Source organism: Chaetodon auriga, chromosome 9, assembly GCF_051107435.1.
Source record: "Chaetodon auriga isolate fChaAug3 chromosome 9, fChaAug3.hap1, whole genome shotgun sequence".
Classification (NCBI taxonomy): domain Eukaryota; kingdom Metazoa; phylum Chordata; class Actinopteri; order Chaetodontiformes; family Chaetodontidae; genus Chaetodon; species Chaetodon auriga.
The window spans coordinates 14,212,380-14,232,713 of record NC_135082.1 but is presented as its reverse complement, the minus strand read 5'-3'; the positions used below and the strand labels follow the sequence as shown (position 1 = coordinate 14,232,713).

General features: G+C 45.2%; 3 protein-coding genes across 5 annotated transcripts; 1 reads left to right on the top strand and 2 right to left on the bottom strand.

The window, feature by feature from the left end:
* The first annotated feature begins 434 nt into the window (after positions 1–434).
* On the top strand, positions 435–5,818 carry LOC143325418 (uncharacterized). 2 transcript variants are annotated; one of them, XM_076738435.1, is made up of 8 exons: positions 517–714; positions 1,779–2,045; positions 2,243–2,530; positions 2,877–3,043; positions 3,169–3,267; positions 3,362–3,403; positions 4,322–4,504; positions 5,043–5,086. In XM_076738435.1, exons 1-7 carry the CDS (start codon positions 594–596, stop codon positions 4,484–4,486), a joined length of 1,149 nt encoding a protein of 382 aa, XP_076594550.1. In that variant the 5' UTR covers positions 517–593; the 3' UTR covers positions 4,487–4,504; positions 5,043–5,086. The 2 variants fall into 2 exon arrangements, with proteins under 2 accessions (XP_076594549.1, XP_076594550.1); XM_076738434.1 differs by having other exon boundaries at positions 435–714; positions 4,322–5,818.
* A 1,845-nt stretch (positions 5,819–7,663) lies between these two features.
* On the bottom strand, positions 7,664–11,313 carry LOC143325669 (uncharacterized). Of its 2 annotated transcripts, XM_076738915.1 has the most exons (4): positions 10,312–11,299; positions 9,874–9,933; positions 8,391–8,493; positions 7,664–8,141 (listed from the first exon to the last, which is right to left on the bottom strand). In XM_076738915.1, the coding sequence occupies exons 1-4, from the start codon at positions 10,546–10,548 to the stop codon at positions 7,786–7,788; spliced, it is 756 nt and encodes a 251-aa protein (XP_076595030.1). In that variant the 5' UTR covers positions 10,549–11,299; the 3' UTR covers positions 7,664–7,785. The 2 variants fall into 2 exon arrangements, with proteins under 2 accessions (XP_076595030.1, XP_076595031.1); XM_076738916.1 differs by lacking the exon at positions 9,874–9,933 and having other exon boundaries at positions 10,312–11,313.
* A 161-nt stretch (positions 11,314–11,474) lies between these two features.
* On the bottom strand, positions 11,475–19,692 carry rnf20 (ring finger protein 20, E3 ubiquitin protein ligase). The gene is made up of 22 exons (XM_076738914.1): positions 19,601–19,692; positions 19,018–19,198; positions 18,835–18,903; positions 18,619–18,717; positions 18,363–18,510; positions 18,080–18,265; positions 17,828–17,943; positions 17,313–17,459; positions 17,125–17,199; positions 16,859–16,978; positions 16,347–16,526; positions 16,131–16,266; positions 15,898–16,019; positions 15,611–15,767; positions 15,154–15,478; positions 14,707–14,824; positions 14,322–14,471; positions 14,017–14,229; positions 13,679–13,804; positions 13,322–13,462; positions 13,008–13,112; positions 11,475–12,360 (listed from the first exon to the last, which is right to left on the bottom strand). The coding sequence occupies exons 2-22, from the start codon at positions 19,186–19,188 to the stop codon at positions 12,184–12,186; spliced, it is 3,081 nt and encodes a 1,026-aa protein (XP_076595029.1). The 5' UTR covers positions 19,189–19,198; positions 19,601–19,692; the 3' UTR covers positions 11,475–12,183.
* Positions 19,693–20,334: the final 642 nt, after the last annotated feature.

The window sequence follows — 20,334 nt, the reverse complement described above, 5'->3', positions numbered from 1 at the left end:
GACTCCCACAACTGTTTCCACAGGCTGAGGAGTGCAAATGCCAATGAGTCCGCTGCTATTCATTCATTGAAATGTTGAAATACCCCTTTAATAAGTCAGTTAATCAATCAATTTATGCAGGTTAAAGATATTCAGAAAATAAGCTTCTTTTGAATCAGCCCCACAGACATGTCACAGAAAACCACCTCATGGTGGCCGATCACCAAAGTAATCAGTACTCATTGTGTAGGGACCTTCAATCTTCTTGCTCTGATCTTTCCGTCTGATCCAAAGAGGCTGGCTGATCGACAGAGAGACATCTGAACCAAAACCCTGGCTTTTTCTCGTGCTTGTGCTCTGCAGTAGTTTGCTGTGGAAACATGACCGCGGAACATTCCGAGCGGGGCCAGGATATGCGCGGTTAACAACACGCATTTCCTACTACACTTAAACGCATCAGCAGATCCTCCAGAAACGCCCTGTTGGGTGGGAGTGGGTGGGCCCAGTCAAAGATCTAAATCCTTGCAAATAATTGCAGTTTATTGCGGAAGATGTGCAGTGAGTAGCTGATGTGAATGTCGGGCACAGATTGAGGCCTCATCAGTAAAGTGTTGATGAACTCTGGACACGTCGAGCTGCTCACTGGTCGAAGCTTCTCACCGGACGCGGGTCTGCGCTTTCTCTCACGGAAGATGATGAGAGTGTTGCTGTTTCTCGTTGCCTGTTTTTGTGTGGGTGAGTAAGTAAAAATGGTTAATCCTCCTTCAGCGACCTTGTCTATAAGATTAAAGCATGTTTGTATAAATACTCTGCAGTGATTACTTCACGTGTGTCTGCTGTAGTGCTGAACTGAAGTACAATTCAGAGTTATTTCCAAAACATGCCAGTGTACACTGCTGCTCGATAATATTTCACAGGGAAATATTATACTTGTTACTGCCTCTCTTTGGTTGATTTGTTTTCAAACACAAAACACGTGATCAAAGACGACATATTATTATAGATTACAGATGATTATAGATCTATATTATAGACTGATAGACATGAAATGCAAACCATCACCATGTACTAATCACATTCATACGTTTGTAACTTGTCCTGCTACAAAACTAACAGGGGAGCCTTTTATGTCTTATTATATTTATTATTATCGTTGCACAAAGTAATACTTTGTGATTAAAATTAAAATTAAAATTTCTGGGACCTTTCCATAAACAAACACGCTTAAGGGGGTTATTTTATAAAGAGCACTTAAAGTACATTTACCAAAAAAACAAACAAACAAAAAAAAGGCAGAGCAAAAATAATGCAGGACTTTTACTTGTAACAGGTATTTTTATTCGCATTTGTATTGCAATTTTCACTTCAGTAAAATGTGTGAATACTTCCTCCATCACTGTACAGGATGAGGATCTGTAGTTGTCTAAAGCACTTAGTGTGACAGATGTCACTTCTGGATCACAACCTTTTATTATTATTATTATTATTATTATATAATTTAACCTTTTTTAACATTTTGTGTCTGTAAAACTCCCTTTTCCCCAGAATATATACTTAGTAAATATACTATGATTGTGATATACTCTGATATATATGTGAGTCCATTTAAAAGTTATTCCAGGGCTATTCCTCATTCACAAAGCTTGCTGCATTAATTGACATTTCTTGTATTTTCGTCAAACCGAAGGAAATCATATAATGCTAAAATATAAATGTTACGTTCATTTCGAATTTGGAATGATTTCGAATGATGTCTGGTTTGTACTCTGTGTTTCGTCTCTGTTGGACCTCCTCTCTAGGCCTCTCGTATGATCAGGAGGAGTATGGGAGCACACTCAGGTGGCGGATGCACAGAAAAGCTCACTTCATCGAGTTCACCCATACGCACAGTTCAACTCCGAGGATCTTGTGGCAGCGTGATTTTCCTCTCAACAGAGAGGGCAGTAGGCACAAGGTGATAGGCTCCAACTATGTGCTAAGCAATTTAACTCAGGAAGACAGCGGCCGCTACATAATGAGAGACTCTAATCGCCTATCATTGTCGTCCAAGACCATTGAAGTTATCGGTGAGGATTTTTCTTAGTTCTCAGTTGACTAATTTCAATTTCGTTTCCTCTTGTGTGTCTGTCCCACTTTCTACTTGGTCTTTTTTAGTACATTAGTACACTCACTGTACAAACTTACACCAAGAACCATTACACAGGATGAGTGTTTGGTTCACAAAAGATTTGGACTTTGATGTATTTTTCGTCCTCTCTTCCAGAAAACTTTAGGTCCTACACACGGAGTCCTGGTGAAAGCCTCACAGTCGCTTTTGATCTAGAACCGCACTTCTGCAACATTTTCTTCTACCCAGAAAGCAGCTATGATGAGAAAGAGATAGTTCTTCAAGGCAGGCTGCAGTATTTGTATGGACAAGACTGCACAGGGTTTGTTCTGTTAAAGCCATGTGGGATTTTAAATGAGGACCTCAAACTGTCATGCCAGGGGCGCTTTGATGTCAGAGATTCAAATGGCAACACGGCCTTAAAGGTGTCATTGGAAATGGAAGGTAAGTAACCTGTGTGTTTTACAAAAAGTGTCACATTATTGAATTACCATCTCACCAGAAAAGTTGTATTTTTAGCTTCTTTTGTTTTTAGCTGTTAGTTTATCCCAATCACAAAGGTCTGCAACTAATGATTATTTCCTCCCTGATTTTTTCAAGTATTTTGTGGTCAATAATTGTCTGAAAATTGTGGAAAAATTACCATCCAGGGTGACATCTCTCTGCTCACATTTGAGATGCTGGAAGCAAAGCAGCAAATATTTGACATTCTTACACATTACAATTACATTATAATCAATTATCCAAACTGTTGGCGATACATTTTCTGCCCATTGACTCATCGTTTCAGAACCAGCATTTGACGGGTCTAAAATTGGGATCGGCTTTGGCGTTTCCTTGCTTGTAATGTCCTGCTGTACCTGCATGAGGCACTGCTGCTGTGGCAAGAGCTCCTCCAAAAAGGAAACATCTGAGACTCCTGAAGCTGAAGCTGAGCCTGCCGTGCATTACCACGAGGTGAGGGCATTCTGCATAAAAGCTCCCTGACGCTTTTGCGCGTGTGTGTGCAATAGTGCAAAGTTAAAATTTCTGCTGTTGATTGTGCGTGTACCCATTACGTTTCTCTGAAATCCAAACTGCAGTACGACAGGGAGCCTGTTGGACCGAGGCCAGAACACCTGAGTCCACCCCCTGACACACACTACCCCGCTCCGTCCTCTTACACTCCGTCAGACCCGCTGGTTAGTCTGTTTGCATTTCACAGAGATAACTCGTCCTCTTTTGTTTATCCTCTTCCTTCTCCATTACTAATGCGTGTGTGGCTTTACTCCGCAGATACACAACCCTCCAATGGATGTGCCGCCATCTTATTTTGAGGTATGACCTGCTGCCCATATCAGTCTGAGCATGCACACACTCACATGCCTGATAAATAGAAAAGCCACGATCAAAATTTGCATTTCTTAGTAGCTCTTCAGTGTGTTGTTTGCTCTAGTCACAAAGTCAAATTGAAGGCGCCCTGTGGAGTTTTGAGTGTGTTTTGAAAAGGCATTTCTTCCCTACCTTTGCTGTTTGCCTGTCCGTCAGTGGAATAAATCCCTGTACACGGTGACGAACATAGTGGGGACCCGTCCATAAAAGCATTGCTCCACAGAGTCCCTTTAACACCACGTTGCTCATGATGTGGCCACTCAACACCCCCATGTCAGCATTGTCACCCCAATTGTTTTGTAGCTTTTCCTTTATGTAAAAGTAAGTTGAAAGTGATTTTTTCTTTGGCTTTTAAACCACCTGTTCTTATTTTGTGCTGTAAGCAAGAGCTTTCCTTTGGGCCATAAGCAAGGCAACTTCATTTGTGTCGCACATATACAGTAAAGCAGATTTCCCATGTTACCTGACCCAGCAGCACATGGTGTAAACTGTAATTTAAAAGCCTCTAAAGTTGAAAAAACAGTTGCCATACGGTCCATTTTTTGTTTTGTTTTATTTTTTGAGAAATTAAAGGACTTGCTCTTGTCAGCTAAATATAGAGCTGATTCTACTATTACTATTAGTACGACAGCCCTGCCCTGTGAAGCTTATAATGCTCAGTTTTTGTTGTCACTGTATCAGAAAGGTGTCGATTGACCTCAGTGGAAATTTGCAAGCTGTGGTCAGTGTTGGTGTTGTATTCAGAGGTGTTTGTTGACCCCGTTTAGGACAAACACACTGCTTAAGACACACTGCAGACTGAATTCAGGCAGCCTGCTTGTGATACTCTGATCCACAGTGACACGTCTGTCTTTTTCTGTCCAGGTTTCGGTTCCAGTGGAGCGGGCAGATGCTCCAGCCGTCCCCGTCCCCCTCCCCTCTGAGCCTGACCAGCGGTTTGAACTGAAGGGGATGAACTTTCCCTCCGTGCTCGGTGCGGGCTCGGCTATCAGCGATGTCTATTCCTCAGACAAAATGAACTTCCTCTGAAAGCCTTGACATTGAAAGGTGCACTCAAGTCTGTGAACTCATTCATTAGTGTGGCATTAAAGGAATAGTTCAGCAATTTGGGAAATGCACTTATTCACCAGGGGCTTCCTGGAGTCTCTGCTGGTTGCCTGGTAACTGGTCCCAGCCAAGAAATAGTCCAGCACATGACCCCCTGTAAAAGAGCCAATTGTTTTTATGCTATGTTTTTAGAACATCTTAATTAGTTAACTTGCTGGCAGGCAAATTCAGTCCATACAGAGCAAAACTTTGTAGTTTTATGCTAAACTAAGCTTCATATTTACCACACAGACATGACGGTGTTGTCAGTCTTCTCATCCAAATGTCAGCAAGAAAGGAATAAGTCAATTTTCCAAAATGTTCGATCATTTTAACATTTCCACAGCTTCAGGGGCAATTCCACAGAAAGACACATGTTGATTCCTCACTTGTTGACAAATCTGTTCTTCCACAAACCGCAAATTCCACCGTGTTTCATTGTGCCAAATTTTATGACAGTTGGCAAAAACAATTTTTTTTAATTTTCTATTAACTTTAGAGCTTTCAAAAGCTGCATGTGCGACAAGTGGAGTGAAAGACCACCCGAGGATCACAGATTCAAAGCCATAGGTGGAAGGAAAATGTACGGAACGAACACGTGCTCCAAACTGAGCGTGCCTGTGTCCCCCCACCCCCCCACCCCATGAGTCTCACTCAGAGCCTCATCAGTTTCTCTTTGACTGAATGAATAGCTTTCATATCCCTGCCCGTCAGTCAGGGATACAACATTTACTGCAGACCAGTTTGACTTTTCAGGGAACATGCAAACATCAGGTAGCCTTATCTCTGCTAAACCCTGCAGCTGTGATCCACCATATAAAGCCTTGTTGTTGTATTTGGTGCTTGCATTATGCAGTTCAGTGAATAAGAATTAACTTCACATGAGCTGTCGATGTTTACTCATATCGATATACTGCATAGCTACTGTACTGTAGAAATGTGTTAATTAACTCAGGTGAGCCAAACACACAGTGACTGTGTGGAAACATCACGAACACCGGTTGCCTTTTCCTTGTGCATATTTTCAATGGAGAGAGGCACAATGGCATAAAAACACCTGTGCACTGCACTTCACTTAAATATGTTGCTGCATTTGTGACTTTTCGACATGCATGTTGCATGCCCACTAAACACAACTCTAGAGCTATAACCAGAGCTTTAATAATTATTCATTATATAGATGCCTGTCCTTTTAATTTCTGTGTCCTATCATGTGATTGTATCTTGTATTTTATGTCAGGTGCATTAATGTTAATAAAACCCTACTGAATGGTTTGTGTTTGTACTTGCCTCACTGTCTTCGTGTTTTCACATCCAACATGATTTACAAGCAATCCTGTGACACCACTGCAAGCGCCACCCAACCAACATGTCTCCACACAGCCAAAGGCTCATCCATGCATATCAATTCTTTCCCACCATACCAGCTGACTCACACAAGAAACTCAACTGAGCAGAAGCCTTTTGTGCGCCAAAGAAAAACTAGAGCCATAAATCTGTTTGTTGCATGAGACAATCATCAATTCTTTGTAAACAAATTTGTGTCCACGGTGATCCTGAACACATCACATCTTTGTGCTTTAAGTAGGACTATAGTGGATTCATGTCTGAATTGCAATAGCAAGCCTTTAAGATGTTTTTGTAAATTGAAAGAAAAATAGAAACTCACCCTGAAAACGAAACAGAAAATGCTTAATGATGAGGCTTCACTTTACTACTGCTCCACACTGTTTCCTTTTAAATACTATTCATGCAATCGTTACCTGATAAATGCATTGAAATCTCAATTGTAAGTCATCTAAATGAATCAAAATCCTATCACTGGGTTATCTTTTAATCACATAATCTCTCACCAGATTAAATTAGATTTGGGAGCTAAAGTTAGATTAGTTGCACTTGAATGATTGACTTGTGACAAACTCGATAACAAGCAGCTGCTTTACACTTTGGACAGATCTGGAACATTAGCATTTATTTGGAGTCGTGTTTCCTGCCACCTGATGAATTAAGACCGGTTTTCACTCTCTTTTAGTGCTTTTTCCTCCACCAACCCCCTGAGGGAAATATCTGCTGCTTTTCTTGCTAATTGCTCCAGTATGTTGACTCATTTTTCTAGCTTTCTCACTGAAATCGGCTGCATGCTGCAACCGAAAATGAGGCTGTGAGACTGAACTAAAACAGTAAAGTTGTCAGAAAACCAAAACAGTGAGCTGAAATGTGCAATAAAGCTCTGTAGAGAATGATCAACTGCAGAGCAGATGATCATTCTTTGTGAATTCATTAGTACAAGCAACACCTTCACATCACATGGAGTCATTTCATCCATTGTTATAAAAATATTGATCACAGCAGCTACAATCAAATGCTCCATTTAGACACATTTTCTGCATGACACAGTGAGACCTGGCAGTTTGTTTCACTGTGGATTCCTATCTGGCCCACTTGGCTCTCCCTCACCGCAAAGTGTAAGAGGGAAGTGAGTGCTGCTGCTGCTGCTGGGTGAGCTAGCAGGAATGATTATTCTGGCACCGAGGTCAGGTTGTTCCACTCGGCTGGAGCGGCACTGGGGGTGAAGATGGCTGGTGTGACCCCGGAGGATCAAAAAAGCTTCCAGTTGACTGAACAGCAGGGAACCAATCAGACACAGGGGACTGAAGAGACTATAAACAGACCACAGATCAGCCTGGGTTGAACATAGTTAACTGGTTGTGGTGAATGGGAACTGAGATCCCCTGACTTTGTATCTAAGGCCACCATCAGCTCAAATTCGGCCTGACGCTTTGGTTTATGACCAAGTATGTGCAAACTAATTAATGTTAGCATGTTGATGTTAGCTTTTAGCTCTAGGCACTGCTTTGCGTAAGTACAGTCTCGTGAAGCTGCATGGCTCTAGACTGTCTCGTTCTACCTGAAGAATTATGTACAATTTTGCCTTGACTTTTGTTCTTTTTTTTTTACTTTACTTTTGACAGAAAGAGGACAATTTACTGTCTGACTTGTGGAGTCTAATCCTCTGTGCACACTCTGCTCTTGCAGCTCTTTCATAACTTTGCGTGTGATTTATCATAGCAAAGATGTTGCTTGTGGTTTGGCTTTCTCTGAAGGCAAACAAAAAGAGCATTTCTCATTAAAAATCCCAGAGACTTTATTTCCCATAATAGTTTGACACACATACAGAAACCATTAGTGTTACTATCACCTCTGTCCATCTTCACTCTTTTCCCCTCCACCCTCTCCGGTAACTATTCCCCTTTCCTCTTCTCTATTGCCTTCAGCCGGCTCTCCAGGGAGCTCAGCCTGTTGTCCACTGCAAAAGTCTTTTCAGAGCCCGAAGTGAGCAGAGTCAACAGGACGCATCCCAGCACCAGGACGCCCAGTCGAACCGCCGTGGTGTCCGCAGTGGCAGTCTTGTCGGTCACGATCAGTCCGAAAAGCCAGAGCGCCAAGACAGTTTTCACCATCCAGAACACTCGCCTCGTCACACAAATCAACAAACGGAGAAGAATGGTCAGCACCCAGTAACCAATGAGGGCCACCAGACCCCACTGGGCGATGGCGGTCACGCCCTCTGGAGTGAAGCGAGGCAACGTCAGTGAAGCTGTGGAGGGAGGAAATCCAGTTTAGGCATATTTTCAGAAGGAATAAAGCTTGAAAATACTGTTACACAGAAAACAACAGGAGTAACTTAAAAAGGAGTGGAAGACATTGCTGGAGGGAGAGGCAAGGCTGCATATTTTCAGTTGCACTTTAAACTTTCATTGCCACAGATCCTTTTGCTCCTGCAGACAATTGTCCGCTTTGACCTAACAGTAGATCACGCAGCCTAAACACACATCCTGGTACCCACCATCGAATCCTGTGACCCTGAGGATCTCTGTGACATAAACAGCGATGACGTTCAGGCCGCTGGCAGCTCCTTCAGCCAGGAATCGGATCACCATCTCCAAAAACTTTGGTGGCGTGGAGGGGAGGGGTGGGGGTGGGGGGTGGAGACATGTTTTACTTTGCTATCAAACACGGTCACAATGCAGAGAGGCAGCATTCTGATCACAGTAATAACCATGCAGAGAGGAGACAGAGATCAGTTTACAAAAACACAGCCAGTCTATATGTATCCTCCAACATAATTCATACTTGCTATATGTAGCAGCAAGACTGATCGTTCAAACTTGATGCATTAATATAGAAGCCTTACAGACAGTATGTGCTGCTGGCCTGCACCTTAAGATAGAAGAAGTGTTGTATTGTTGACTTGGACAAACAGCTGTGCATGCAAGTGACAGCTGGACCGTGCCCCTCTCTATTCCTGTACAGTCTCAACTCACCAGCACCCAAAATCTCACGCACACGCGCACACACACTCTATGGCCTCCTTAGGCAAGGTCAAGGGTATCCCAGTGAGTATCTTATCTGCACCTGTTGCACTGCACACGGGCACATATGTGATGACTGTCAGAGCCAGAGTCAAGAATCTGTCACTCGGTGTAAGTGTGTGTGTATATCAACTGAAAATACACGTAATCATTTACTGCTGTGTCTGGTATAGAACGGCTCAGTTTCCCATCCAATTGCATACTTAATGTTTTAGTGACGACCGATGGGTTCATGCCAAAGTCAGGCTGGTGCAGCCACAGACATTTTAAACGGTGTGATGCAGCTCAAACAGTCCAATGAAGCGGCACATACAATTTTCAGCTCTTTATTTTTGACAAAAAAAAAGCTGAAAATGCAAAATGCCCAATCTCATTAATGCTTTTAATCTGACTTGATGATTACATTTTGAGGACGGAGAGTGCAGAACATGCAAATCCATTTAAACTATTTCATATGTGTGTCAGAAAAAAACTGAAGACAAAAGTTCTGTTATGAAACAACGCCTCAGATCTTGGAGGAATGCTGCTCTGTCAGAGGTGCTGGGATCTATGCAGTATGCAGATCTTTTGTCTAGTGTTTGCCTTCAGGGTTAAATCTGATCACTAAGTGACATAACTTCTGTCATTTTAAACTGGGCTTTCTCATGAGAAGCCAAACTCAGATGGGATCACACTCGATTTCAGTTTGGGGACTTGTAAAACAAATCCAAAGATCATGTGCACACCCAATATTTTACACTCAGAGCTACCAACTGAGTCATGTTGAACACTTTCAGCCAGCTTGCCAGCACATAATCTCATCACTACAAACAGGACTGCAAGCAGCACCACAGTCATGCACATACTCTCTGCACTAGCTACAGGGGGACATGAGCTAAACAGAGCCACAGGAGAGGACTCTGTTTAAGGGACCATGTCAGGGCAGATGAGATGAAGACACCCAGGAGGTTTTCTTACCATGGCCACCGTATAGACGTTCTCCTTACCAAGCAATGACTCAAGAAACAACACTGCACTCTGGGGAAAAGGAAGCCACAGCGGGGTGGAAGCAGGGAGACAGAGAGGTGTGTGTGTGTGGGTGAGGGGGATGCATGGATATAAGGAGACATGAAATGAGGGAAGAGAAGATGAGGGGGATCAGGGGAGAGATTAACAGGTTGAGAGGAATGCGTGTGTGAAGGGCGAGGAAATGGATGGGGAGAGATGACAGGGTTGGAGTTGAAAAATTAGTGATCAGGTCCAGTTATTGATCAAGAATAGTGACAGAGCAAACAGTGAAGTTAGACCAAACACCCAGTAACATGGGATATTAAGTAAAGAGGAGTGGAAAGCCACTTCCTGGTGCAGGGAGAGAAACAGTAGGCTATCACCCAGCGGTGCACCTCCTCTCTGTACCTCAACAGCTGACCGGATTACGCCGCTTCCAACCACCGACTCCGCGTAACGCTGGACCTCCTGGTAGGTTTCGACGATCAGAGTGCGGAGTGTGACGGCCGGTGGTCTCCCCCCGGCCGTCTCAGCTTCGGCTCCAGCCCAGCCCACCGCCAACCCGAGCACCAGCACAGAGATGGTGAGGAAAAACCGAGGCATGGCACCTCCGCCGCGCCCAGAGCCAGACGCGCAAGCGGTCATTGTTACAGATAAGAGAACAATAGTTTAAAAAAAAGAGTGCTAAAAAATGGATGAGCACAGGTTGACGCTGCAGCTCAGAGCAGGTCGAGCAACTCGGGTACAGTGACTCAGACAGGCTTGTAAATCAAAGACTTAAAAATGGCTTCTGTTGAGAGCAGGCATTGGCTACGGAGCGATTTTAAATCATCGTGCTTCACGATCGGCAGGAAAATAGAAGAACCAGCTTCTGAAATAACACACAGCCTCCTTCAAGACTCAATCTGCAAATTACACTAAATTAGTGAGTGAAAAAAACCCCAACGACTCAAAGTGAGCTGAGTATTTAATTATAAACTTTGGCAGCGCTGCAAGTACCCAATCCAGGCTCACTCCGCTCCGTCAAGGACGCTCCAGCATTAACAGAGGCTATATTTGGTAAGAAACCATCAAAGGCTTAGATCCAGCAGGGGTCGAGACATCTGACCATCGCTCGAGAGAGCAGAAACGTCCCAAAGTTTCTGTTGCGGGGAGCTTTGCGCGTAAAACGGTAAAAACGCGTTGAGCCGACCACGAGCCTCCCAAAGCCTCTTATTTCAGCTCTGAGCTCGAGTCCACTTGTGCTCCTTTGTCTCCGAGCTTTCATCAAATGCTCTGCTGCGATGGATTATGTTGCACAACCTTTTAAAAACTCCTCGTCGCCGCTGCCCGCAGGACGCTCCCTTCCTTCCAGCGTTTCTAACGACAGTTTCCAATATGAATACACGTCTACATCTCCAGGAAGGGGGTGGAGGAGGAGGAGGAGGAGGAGGGGTGGAGGAAGGCGCTCTGCGAACGGATAAACAGGAGATTTGCACACTGGGACTTGTGGTTTAATGTTCCAGGTCAAATGTTAAGATTATTCACAGGGTTTGACAAACATTTCAAAACGAAAAATAGTGAGATGGACGCAGAAGCTGAACAGTTTAATAACTAGTGGAACAGGAAGTACACAGCATCAAGTCAGATGTGAGAGGCAAAATTCAAATAAGTGAAACAGTAACGACGTACAGTGCATGTACATACACACACATACATACATACATACATACACACACACACACACACACACACACACACACACACACACACACCAACGTTATGCAAACATCCAGCACACTGCCAGGACTTTAGTTTCCTGCTGCACTAATCTTTTTCTTTGTATGCTGGTATGTTGAATTGGCTGTTTTCAAACGCGCACGCACGCACACACACGTGCACACACACGCACGCCCTCACTCACTCACTCACTCACGCACGCACACACACAGACACACAGACCGACACACAAATAACACAATCTCATCCTCCACATTTTTCCTGCACCAGGATCTGACAACACGCAGTAGAGTAGTGGATACTGGATGGGAGGAGCTGAATTCAGCCACCGCTTAAAAAAAAAAAAAAAAGAGAAAGCGTTCAGTTCAGAGTGTCACTGCGGCCCTTCAAGGCTGGAATCATCCGGAGATATCACACTGATAGTGTCCTGCACACACAGGGGGAGGAGGAGGAGCGGGGGGTACGTGTTCAGAGTGGCGAGTCTTGCTCCCAGCAGTATTTGTACCACTGCTCGTCTCGCTGACCCCTTTTCCTCGCCAGTATCTGTGGGCGACCGCAGCTTTAGCCGATGTAAATGCGGTGGAAGTCGTTTGCTCCGAAGGCGGCGTTGCACTTGGGGCACTTCCTCTGACGTGTGTCATAGCGTGTCTTCACGCACTCGAAGCAGAAGACGTGGAAGCACTTGGTCAGCACCGCATCCTTCACCCGAGAGTTGCAGCACGGACACGTTAAACGAGCCTGGGAAGAGGGAGAGAAGAAGAAGAAGCCATTTTTGTCCTGTGCTGGTTTGTTATGAGTGCACACAAACACATTCAAGTTAAACCGTCCTTAACTGAGACACAACACAAGATATGAAGGCTGATTATGACCCTGATGGCCCTGGCTGAGTCTCAAGACCATGTAGAGGACATGAAGTATGGCAGCGTGTAATCAGAGCATTTGGACCCTTCCTCGTTATATCTAACCACTTACAATAATGTGTGATGTCGAGTCTTCACACAGCTGGTCAGAATTTTAAGTCAGAATTGTGTGTTCCCGTCAAAAGAGTGTGATCATGCTGACAGCTGGTCTCATGTGGTGGAGACCAGAGTGAGGAAGACTACTCTGGTTCATTCAGATAAGCTTAGAGGACAAACCGAGCCTTTCGAGTCCCATCAATCCAGACCGTATCGAATCTCTGCTTCTTCAGTACAGGACAAAAAGTTATTGAAAGGTATTGGTCTTATCTGGGAAATGAAATTTACTAAAGGCACCAAAACACATGGCCGTGTCTTAAACCCGGAGCAACATCCATGATGCTGTTCTGTGACTGATTCAGCACTCCTGATGCAGGATAAGGGAAAACAGGAAGTTTTCAATACACCATGTAACAAACAGAAACCAACCTTGTAGTCATTGATTTCTTCATTTAGGATGTCATCTCCATTACTGATTTTCTCAGCTGGTTTCTTCGCCTTCTCGATCTTTCTCCTGAGTTTGGAGATGTCCTCCTGAAATACAGTTGGCATGAACAGATGTAAGTAAAAGGAGTCCATCTTCCATATCTTACTCTCATCTGACAACAGGTGGAATGAATGCAGTTCTCTTTAGCAGTTAGCATTAGCAGCTTCCCACGATCACGTGAACGTGTGTTTGGACCATGTCTTGCCTTTTCAGTTGATGCACTGTTTGTGCGTGCGTGTTTATCGCGTGCTGTTACCTGTGCTCGTCGGGCATTAAAGGACTCTTTCTCCCTGGAGATGCTGTTCTCGACGACTTCCTCTCTGACCAGGTTGAGCCTCTGCTGAACCTGCTCCAGCTGAGTTCGCACCTCCTCCGACAGCAACGCGGAGTCCTGAGCCTGGAGGACGCACGGACAGATGTTTTCACTTTTCCCTCAATGGGAATGTCATTTCTCCTCACACTGCACAATCCTTCATGTATTATGTGTGTGAGTGTGTGTTGAGGAAGTGCATATCTAGTATTATTACAGCTGAATTTCCTCACTATGAGCTCACTCTTTTAGGGATCAATCATCTCTGCAGCTGTGGCTCATCATTACTGAACGGTGTGTTACCTTGCGTTTGTTCATGTCCAAAGCTTGTGTTCGAAGTGCCAACTCTCTCTCGGCAGTGCTGATGGTGCCCTGCAGCAGGCGCTCCTTTTCCTCGAGCTTCCTCACCACCTGCAGCTGTGCATCGACCTGACAAATGGGCACAACACCAAAAAAAAATATTATGATAGTAGACAAAGATTGGAAAAAACACACTAGAGCCAGAAGACAAATGGGACATTATGAGGAAAAGAAATGACAGCAGGAAGTTTTCAAATTAACTGTGCATGTCACAAACTCAGCATGTACAACAAACCCCTCTACTTGCAGATTCCACCTCATGTTGACACCTGGTGGCTCACCTGTGTTTTTAAGGTGAGCAGTTGGTCGGCCAGCTCCTCCTTCTCCTCTTTCAGCAGCTTGTGGATCTGGTTGGACTTGATCCGCTCGCTCATCAGCTTGAAGTTGGCATCGTCTTTTTCTCTGAGCTGCTGCATCAGACGAATGTTCTGTTCCTGCATGTCCTCGAACGCCTGGCCCGTCACGTCCATCTCGCTCAGCAGTGCGTCCTCCTCCTGCAGGGGGAGCAGTGAGGCCACGCAGTGTCAGAGGGTGAGCGAAAGGCGGCTTCGTTCGTGCATTAAAACAAAAAGAGCAGCTGACACACCTGTTTCGCTATCGAGAGCTTCTTGTTGAGGATGTCGATCTGCTCCTCCACAGAGCGGATCTTCCTCAGAGCCTCTTCATCTGCCATTTTCTTGCCCTCCCTCCTCTCCCTCTCCTCCAGCTCCCTCAGCCTCTGCCGCAGCTCCTCTCCCTGGAATCAGTCAACACTCTTATTATGGGACTGACACAACACAATAATGACGACTGCAGCACAAATATCCGTAAATCACATTAGAAACTGTCTCAAATCTTCTATATATGAAAACAGATTCTTAACTGTAACAATCAGACATGAACCATCCTGCTCTTGAACACTTCCGGTGTTCACTTGTGTGTAAAAGTCTGTGTGCAGGTGACTATGATCTACAGTGTGCAGCGCTGATCACCTCTGACTTGGACTTCTTCTCTGCAGCCATGAGCTGGACTTTGTCCCTCTGCTCCTTTGGTGCTGAGCGGTACATGTCCAGCAGCAGCTTCATCTCCCTCTGGGACTCCTGGGCTTTCCTGCACAGTCGAGGTAAGACTCTTAAAAAAAACCCCTCAACATCATCTAAAGTTATAAAAAACCACAATCCAGGGTCAGAAATCAGTGAGATCCCTGCACATTGGTTTTGCAAGTTCAAGTGCAAAACCACTTGAAATGAAAATGAGGGAGGAAATCATGCTGCAGACTATTGTTTCCATGTTTTTCACCCATTTCTCAGTGCTAACATGTTTTGTTTTTCTACCATATATAACGAGACAAGAGTCTTCGATTCCATGTGAGTCTCTGCCACTTGAAAAAAAATCAGCACCATGTAAAATGAAGACCAGCTCCCGTCCATGCAACTTACTTGAGTTCTGCCCGGACAATCTTCAGCTGCTCCATCTCCTTCCTCTTTGAACCTCCCACCATAGAGAGGCGCTCCCCGGCCGACTCCTCAGGCTGGCTGCTGCTCCCTGGCTTCTCCTTCTCTTCTTTAATCACACTGCTGCTCCCGCTGCTGCGTGTCGGCCTCTCTCTCTCCTTCTCCTTCTCTTTCTCCCGCTCTCGGTCTTTCTCCTCTTTCTTTATCATGTCCTTTTCTTTCTTTTCCTCCTTCTCTCTCTTCTCCTCTTTCTCCTCCTCTTTCACTGTCGCCTCAGGCTCTACTCCAGGCTCCGTTTTCACCGAGGCTCCTACAGAGAAAAAGGAAGAAACGGGACAGTCCTAATATGCATCATAAGAACAGTGTGAAACCATCTAGCTGTTCACATTCCTGATTGAAAGTGAACAATTATTTCATAGTCCATCGACTAGGTGTTAGTTACCCGTGCTGCTGGGTGTGGAGGAGCCGTTGTCTGGCTCTGTCTTGATCACAGGCTCCCCAGAGATGGCTGGAGTCGAAGGAGATGTTGTCTCATCCTTCACGTCCATCTCTGTGCTCGACTGCGATTGGAGGATGGCGCTGCCCTTTGTGGCGCGGACCTGTAGAGGCAACAGATGAGTGTTTCAGTGTGACGTGTGCTGCTGAGGTTCTGCTTTACTAGATCCATCCCACAATCAAAGTAGCCCAAAGCTATGTGAGCACAGGAGTTTCTCTTTGTCTCCTTCTAACCTGGTTGAGCTCAGCTTGAGTCTCTCTTAGTCTGATCTTGTACTTCACCACCTCTCCCTTCATCTGCTGGTTGTGTGTTTGCAGTGTGCTGATCAGGTGACGCATCTCCCTGTTGATGGGACCTGAGAGCCAGAGGCAATCAGAGTGAAACAGGAAAAAAAAAAAGCAAGCGATGAAGGGCGGGTCCTTAGCTCATGCACCTTATTTGCTATTTAGAAGCCTGAACCTGTTACCTGCTTGCTCGTTGGCAGCAAGAGTCTGTTCGAATTCGATGCGTAACATCTCATACTCCTTCCTGACCTGAGCCAGCGTGTCCTCCAGCTGGAACACCTCTGTACGAACCTTCCTCTGCAGAGCCACCTCATCGTTCTGCACACAGAGGGGATGAGCGTAAGACAAGGACGAGAGATCACAGCGACAGACACTGACACACACAGGCAGACACTTACCTCCATGTGTTCCAGCTGTCGGAGCCGCGCCGTCCTGGTGGTGTTGAGACGAGCGCGTGTCTCATCTAACTGAGCCTTGAGGATCAGAGACTCGTTGTAAAGCACAGAAAACTGCGACTGCAGACAGCGATACTCAGACGTCTCTTTTACCAAGCCCTCAGCTCGACTGAGCAGCTCCGCCTGAGAGGAACAGAGAGGAAGGACAGAAAGAGGCAGAGACAGTAGAAGAAAAATATTTACTACAATAAAATGCTGAATAAACCGGCTTTTTAGACTGATGCAGTGCTTCTTTCCAAGGATCATTTAATTCACACATGTCCTCTTTTTCTACTCATGTGGCCTCAACCAACTTGAATTTGCTTCTGGTAAAATGTATTTTATCATAGGAGTAAATTAATGTTATAGGAATGTGTAGTTTGCAGATGTCATCTTTAACACTTTTGAGGAGGGTATGCCATCATACTTCACAGAATCAAAGCCAAAAGAACAGTATGAGAGAAGCACAGGTCCACCTTCATGCTGTTGTTCTCCTGGTGCACATTCTGCAGGTCCTGCTGGAGCTTCTGCAGCTCAATGAGGCGGTTATCTGCCAGTTCTGTGTTCTCCTCCATCTCACTGTTCATTTCTTCAAACTTGAAAAAGGAGCGAAGAAGGAAAATATCAACCAGTATGAAGAATGAAAAGCAAGGTGGGGAAAGAAAAAGGACAAAATCAAGAATTTGTGTCTCACATCACACCTTTGTCCCAACTACCAAAACTTGGAAATCCAAACTCCTACCTTTCTCTTGTTAATGGTGATGGTCCCACAAACACTGCTGGCCTCCCCACACACCTTATAGCCTTTGCTGTTTACCTGGGAAGCATTACAGGAAGTGTTACAACATGCTTCAATATAAACATGAGAGCATTTCCACAACACTGTCAGAGACAAAGAGGCACAGACAGACAGAGAGAGCACATCCTCACCCTCTCCAGTATCTCAATCAGGTGTGCGTTCAGTCTGTTCTCTCGGCGGCGGATCTTCTCCATGTCCCACTGGAGCTCCTCGATCAGAACCTGCAGCTCGCTGACACGCTGGTCTGCTTTGTTAGCGGCGCGACCCAGAGACCGGGACTGGACAACGACAGGAACACAGAGACTTGATACCACGCAGACAAGAGCTCAAAGAGATATAATGCTTCTTAAGACTGCAATTTCCAACAAAGCAACGAGCAGCAGAAGAGCCAAGTGAAGTGCTTGATAGCTTACTTTAAACAGTGAGCCACAGTGTGATGATGGTGTTGAGGGAATCAGATCTATTATATATTTACAACCTGTTTCAAATGAACTCTCCTACAAATAAACAACTGCCATCGTGGAAGCAACAGAGCAGAGTGCCGCAGTCCCTGCAGTTTTCAAGACTTTACATGCATGTTTGTAACTATTAAGGATGGTTCGACCTGAAAGGGAGCATATGAGGAGTATGTTAGGATGAGTTGTACCTCGCTTGTCATGTGACTGTGCTTCTGCTTGAGGTCCTCAGTCAGCTGTTGCAACTGCTCATTTTCACTGGTCAAGAGGGAGTTCAGTTTGGAAGCTATCTGCCATTGACTGCCCTCTGGAAAGAAAATCAACAATCAGGTCACATTTTATGGGTGTAAACAAGTGATTTGATGAATGTTTCCCAATAAATTCCATCCTCAGCTGTGCTCCACTGCTGCAATTTCATCACGTCTCCTTCTGTTTTCTCTCACCAGCACCAGAGTCCAGCTCTGCCTTCAGTTGGTCCACAGTGTTCTTCAGACACTCATAGATCTCCACCACATGATTGGCCTGCTTCATGCTGGACTCCACCCTCTCCTGCAGCTCAGCCTCCATCTCCTCACTGCTGCTGCTCGCCAGAGTGGCCAGGAAGGAGTTGGCTGCCTCTCCCTGTTGGCCTGAGTGACAACAGCAGGAAAGAGGATTTCGATCTCTGGTTTGTTAGTCAAACATCTACCCGCTCCTGCTTTCACAGTCACGACCCTCCATCTTTACCTCTGTCCTTGGCCCTCTCCTGGTTGGAGTCGCCGTCAGGCTCTGGAGTTTCTGGCTTGAGGCTCCGTCCTTCACCTGCCAGAGATTTCTCAGGTTCGCTGCTTGCTTGGTCGTAACGCCTGATGGTCAGTTGAATGTTTTCATCAAACTGAAGGAGAGAGGACAGCATTGCATTTAGTCTCTTTGATCTTTACAGGAGATAGTTAATGCTGAACATGCAATTTTGGCTTTTGCTTCCTTGTCTGCGCTTGTTTACCTGGTTCCAGTATCTATTGAGGATCAGCAGACTGGCATCATCAGTGGCCTGGCGGGTCTCCAGTCTCTCAATTCGCTCTCGCAATTCATCCTCAATCACCTGCAAACCAGTGAACCAAAAGGATGAGCCTTTCTCCAAACAGGAGAGTATGTAAGTGCAGCATCCTGTGTGTTTCTTTATGAAGGGTTGCAAACAAACACTGGAGGATTAATTTACTTGTCTTTGATCAAGAGCTTCTCCCAACTTTCGGTTCTTGGCCTGCAGAGCTTTGATATCTTGTTCTTCCTGAAAAAGAATCCAAACATGAGCACAAACAGTAAAGGCACTCAAACAGAGAGACTCTACGGTGAAGTGAATAACTGTATCAGCAGTAAAGTGTAAAATAAAAGGGAGGCTCACCGAGTTGGACACTCCACCCAGTTTGATGACCGTCTCCACCGCGGTGCTCCCCCCGGCAGCGGCGCTGACACCGGCTCCTCCGTCCTCTCCTTCCCTCTCCCTCCGCTTCTCTGGGGGCGCACCGGAGGACGAGGAACCGCTGGGGTCCGCAGGACGCTTCTGTCCAGACATCCTCAGACTCCTGGAACAAACGGAGGGACGGAAAAAAGCAGACTGTGACTGATGGAAAAGGTGGAAGACTGCTGGATTCAGATGAATGAACGACTAAGCTGCGTTATGTTGTACATATCGCAAACTAACGTTGAGTGGCCGCTGATAAGTGCTTTCATGTTTACTCTGAAAACTTGTTCATCTCACTAAGTGATGAGCAGTCGATACAAATACACACAAAACGACTTATCGCATTTTAAAAGCCGAACAAGCTGATTAAATCAGTTAGTGCTACGTTAGGCTAACGTTAGCCGTTTGCTAACATCAGCTTTACATGCTGGTGAGGCTCCGCGGAGCTCGACTCTGGCCCGACGGGTCAATGCATTTGCTCGGAAATATTGTCAGTATCACTCACACCTAACCGAGGTCTTACCGCTTTAAATGTTAAGGGGTTTATAATGAACTAAATCAGTCTGGAGCTGTTGTTGTTGCGGCTCCTTGCTTCTCGGAAACGGAAGTGTTGACGAGCTTGGTGGAACCGTCTTCAGCTAACATTGCGCCACCTACTGCCACGGAGGAGCTCATGTGCACTCGTTCAGTTTGGGGGTCCGGTGGCACAAACAAACAAACAAACAAACAAACAAACAAACAAACAAACAAACAAACAAACAAACAAACGACTTTTCCATCAAGTGGAAAGCACTTATTGTAGATCTCATTATAGATGGTAGATGCATTATATTTAGCACAGAGACTCTGAAACCAATCAGTACTTATACAGATGCTGGAATACTAAATGGCGCAGGTCTACTGATCAGGAAGTTTGAGGTGATTTGATGATCACAAGATCACATGATTTTGCAGGATCCAGTTGATGTTATACGTTTGAGGTGCAAATTCACAAAACAAATTACCAACAAGAAACTGTCATGCAGTGGACCTGGGGCTTTGGGGGCCCTGTGCAGTTGCCTGCTTGGCCCTGTTGGTATTCCAGCTGTAACATAAGTCCAGAGTACGGTTTATTTATATAAATCTACTAGATCCAAACCATTGTGTTATAACCCAAGAAAAGAAAAAAAACTGCACATAAATTCAGACAGACATTTGTAATGTGTATGTATGATGGATCTAAGCAGATTTATGGTAGAGATTTGTGTTGCTTCAGTG

Excerpts from the sequence above, each read along its gene's own strand:
- LOC143325418 (XM_076738434.1), top strand. The coding sequence starts at position 594 with ATGAACTCTGGACACGTCGAGCTGCTCACTGGTCGAAGCTTCTCACCG. Across the intron at positions 715-1,778 it reads CGTTGCCTGTTTTTGTGTGG|GCCTCTCGTATGATCAGGAG; the intron begins GTGAGTAAGTAA and ends CCTCCTCTCTAG. Across the intron at positions 3,404-4,321 it reads TGCCGCCATCTTATTTTGAG|GTTTCGGTTCCAGTGGAGCG; the intron begins GTATGACCTGCT and ends TTTTCTGTCCAG.
- rnf20 (XM_076738914.1), bottom strand. The coding sequence starts at position 19,188 with ATGTCTGGACAGAAGCGTCCTGCGGACCCCAGCGGTTCCTCGTCCTCC. Across the intron at positions 16,267-16,346 it reads GACAGCTGGAACACATGGAG|AACGATGAGGTGGCTCTGCA; the intron begins GTAAGTGTCTGC and ends CTCTGTGTGCAG. Across the intron at positions 14,230-14,321 it reads AGCTCTCGATAGCGAAACAG|GAGGAGGACGCACTGCTGAG; the intron begins GTGTGTCAGCTG and ends CTCCCCCTGCAG.
- LOC143325669 (XM_076738915.1), bottom strand. The coding sequence starts at position 10,548 with ATGACCGCTTGCGCGTCTGGCTCTGGGCGCGGCGGAGGTGCCATGCCT. Across the intron at positions 8,494-9,873 it reads ACGTCTATACGGTGGCCATG|TTTTTGGAGATGGTGATCCG; the intron begins GTAAGAAAACCT and ends ACGCCACCAAAG. Across the intron at positions 8,142-8,390 it reads CAGGGTCACAGGATTCGATG|CTTCACTGACGTTGCCTCGC; the intron begins GTGGGTACCAGG and ends CTCCCTCCACAG.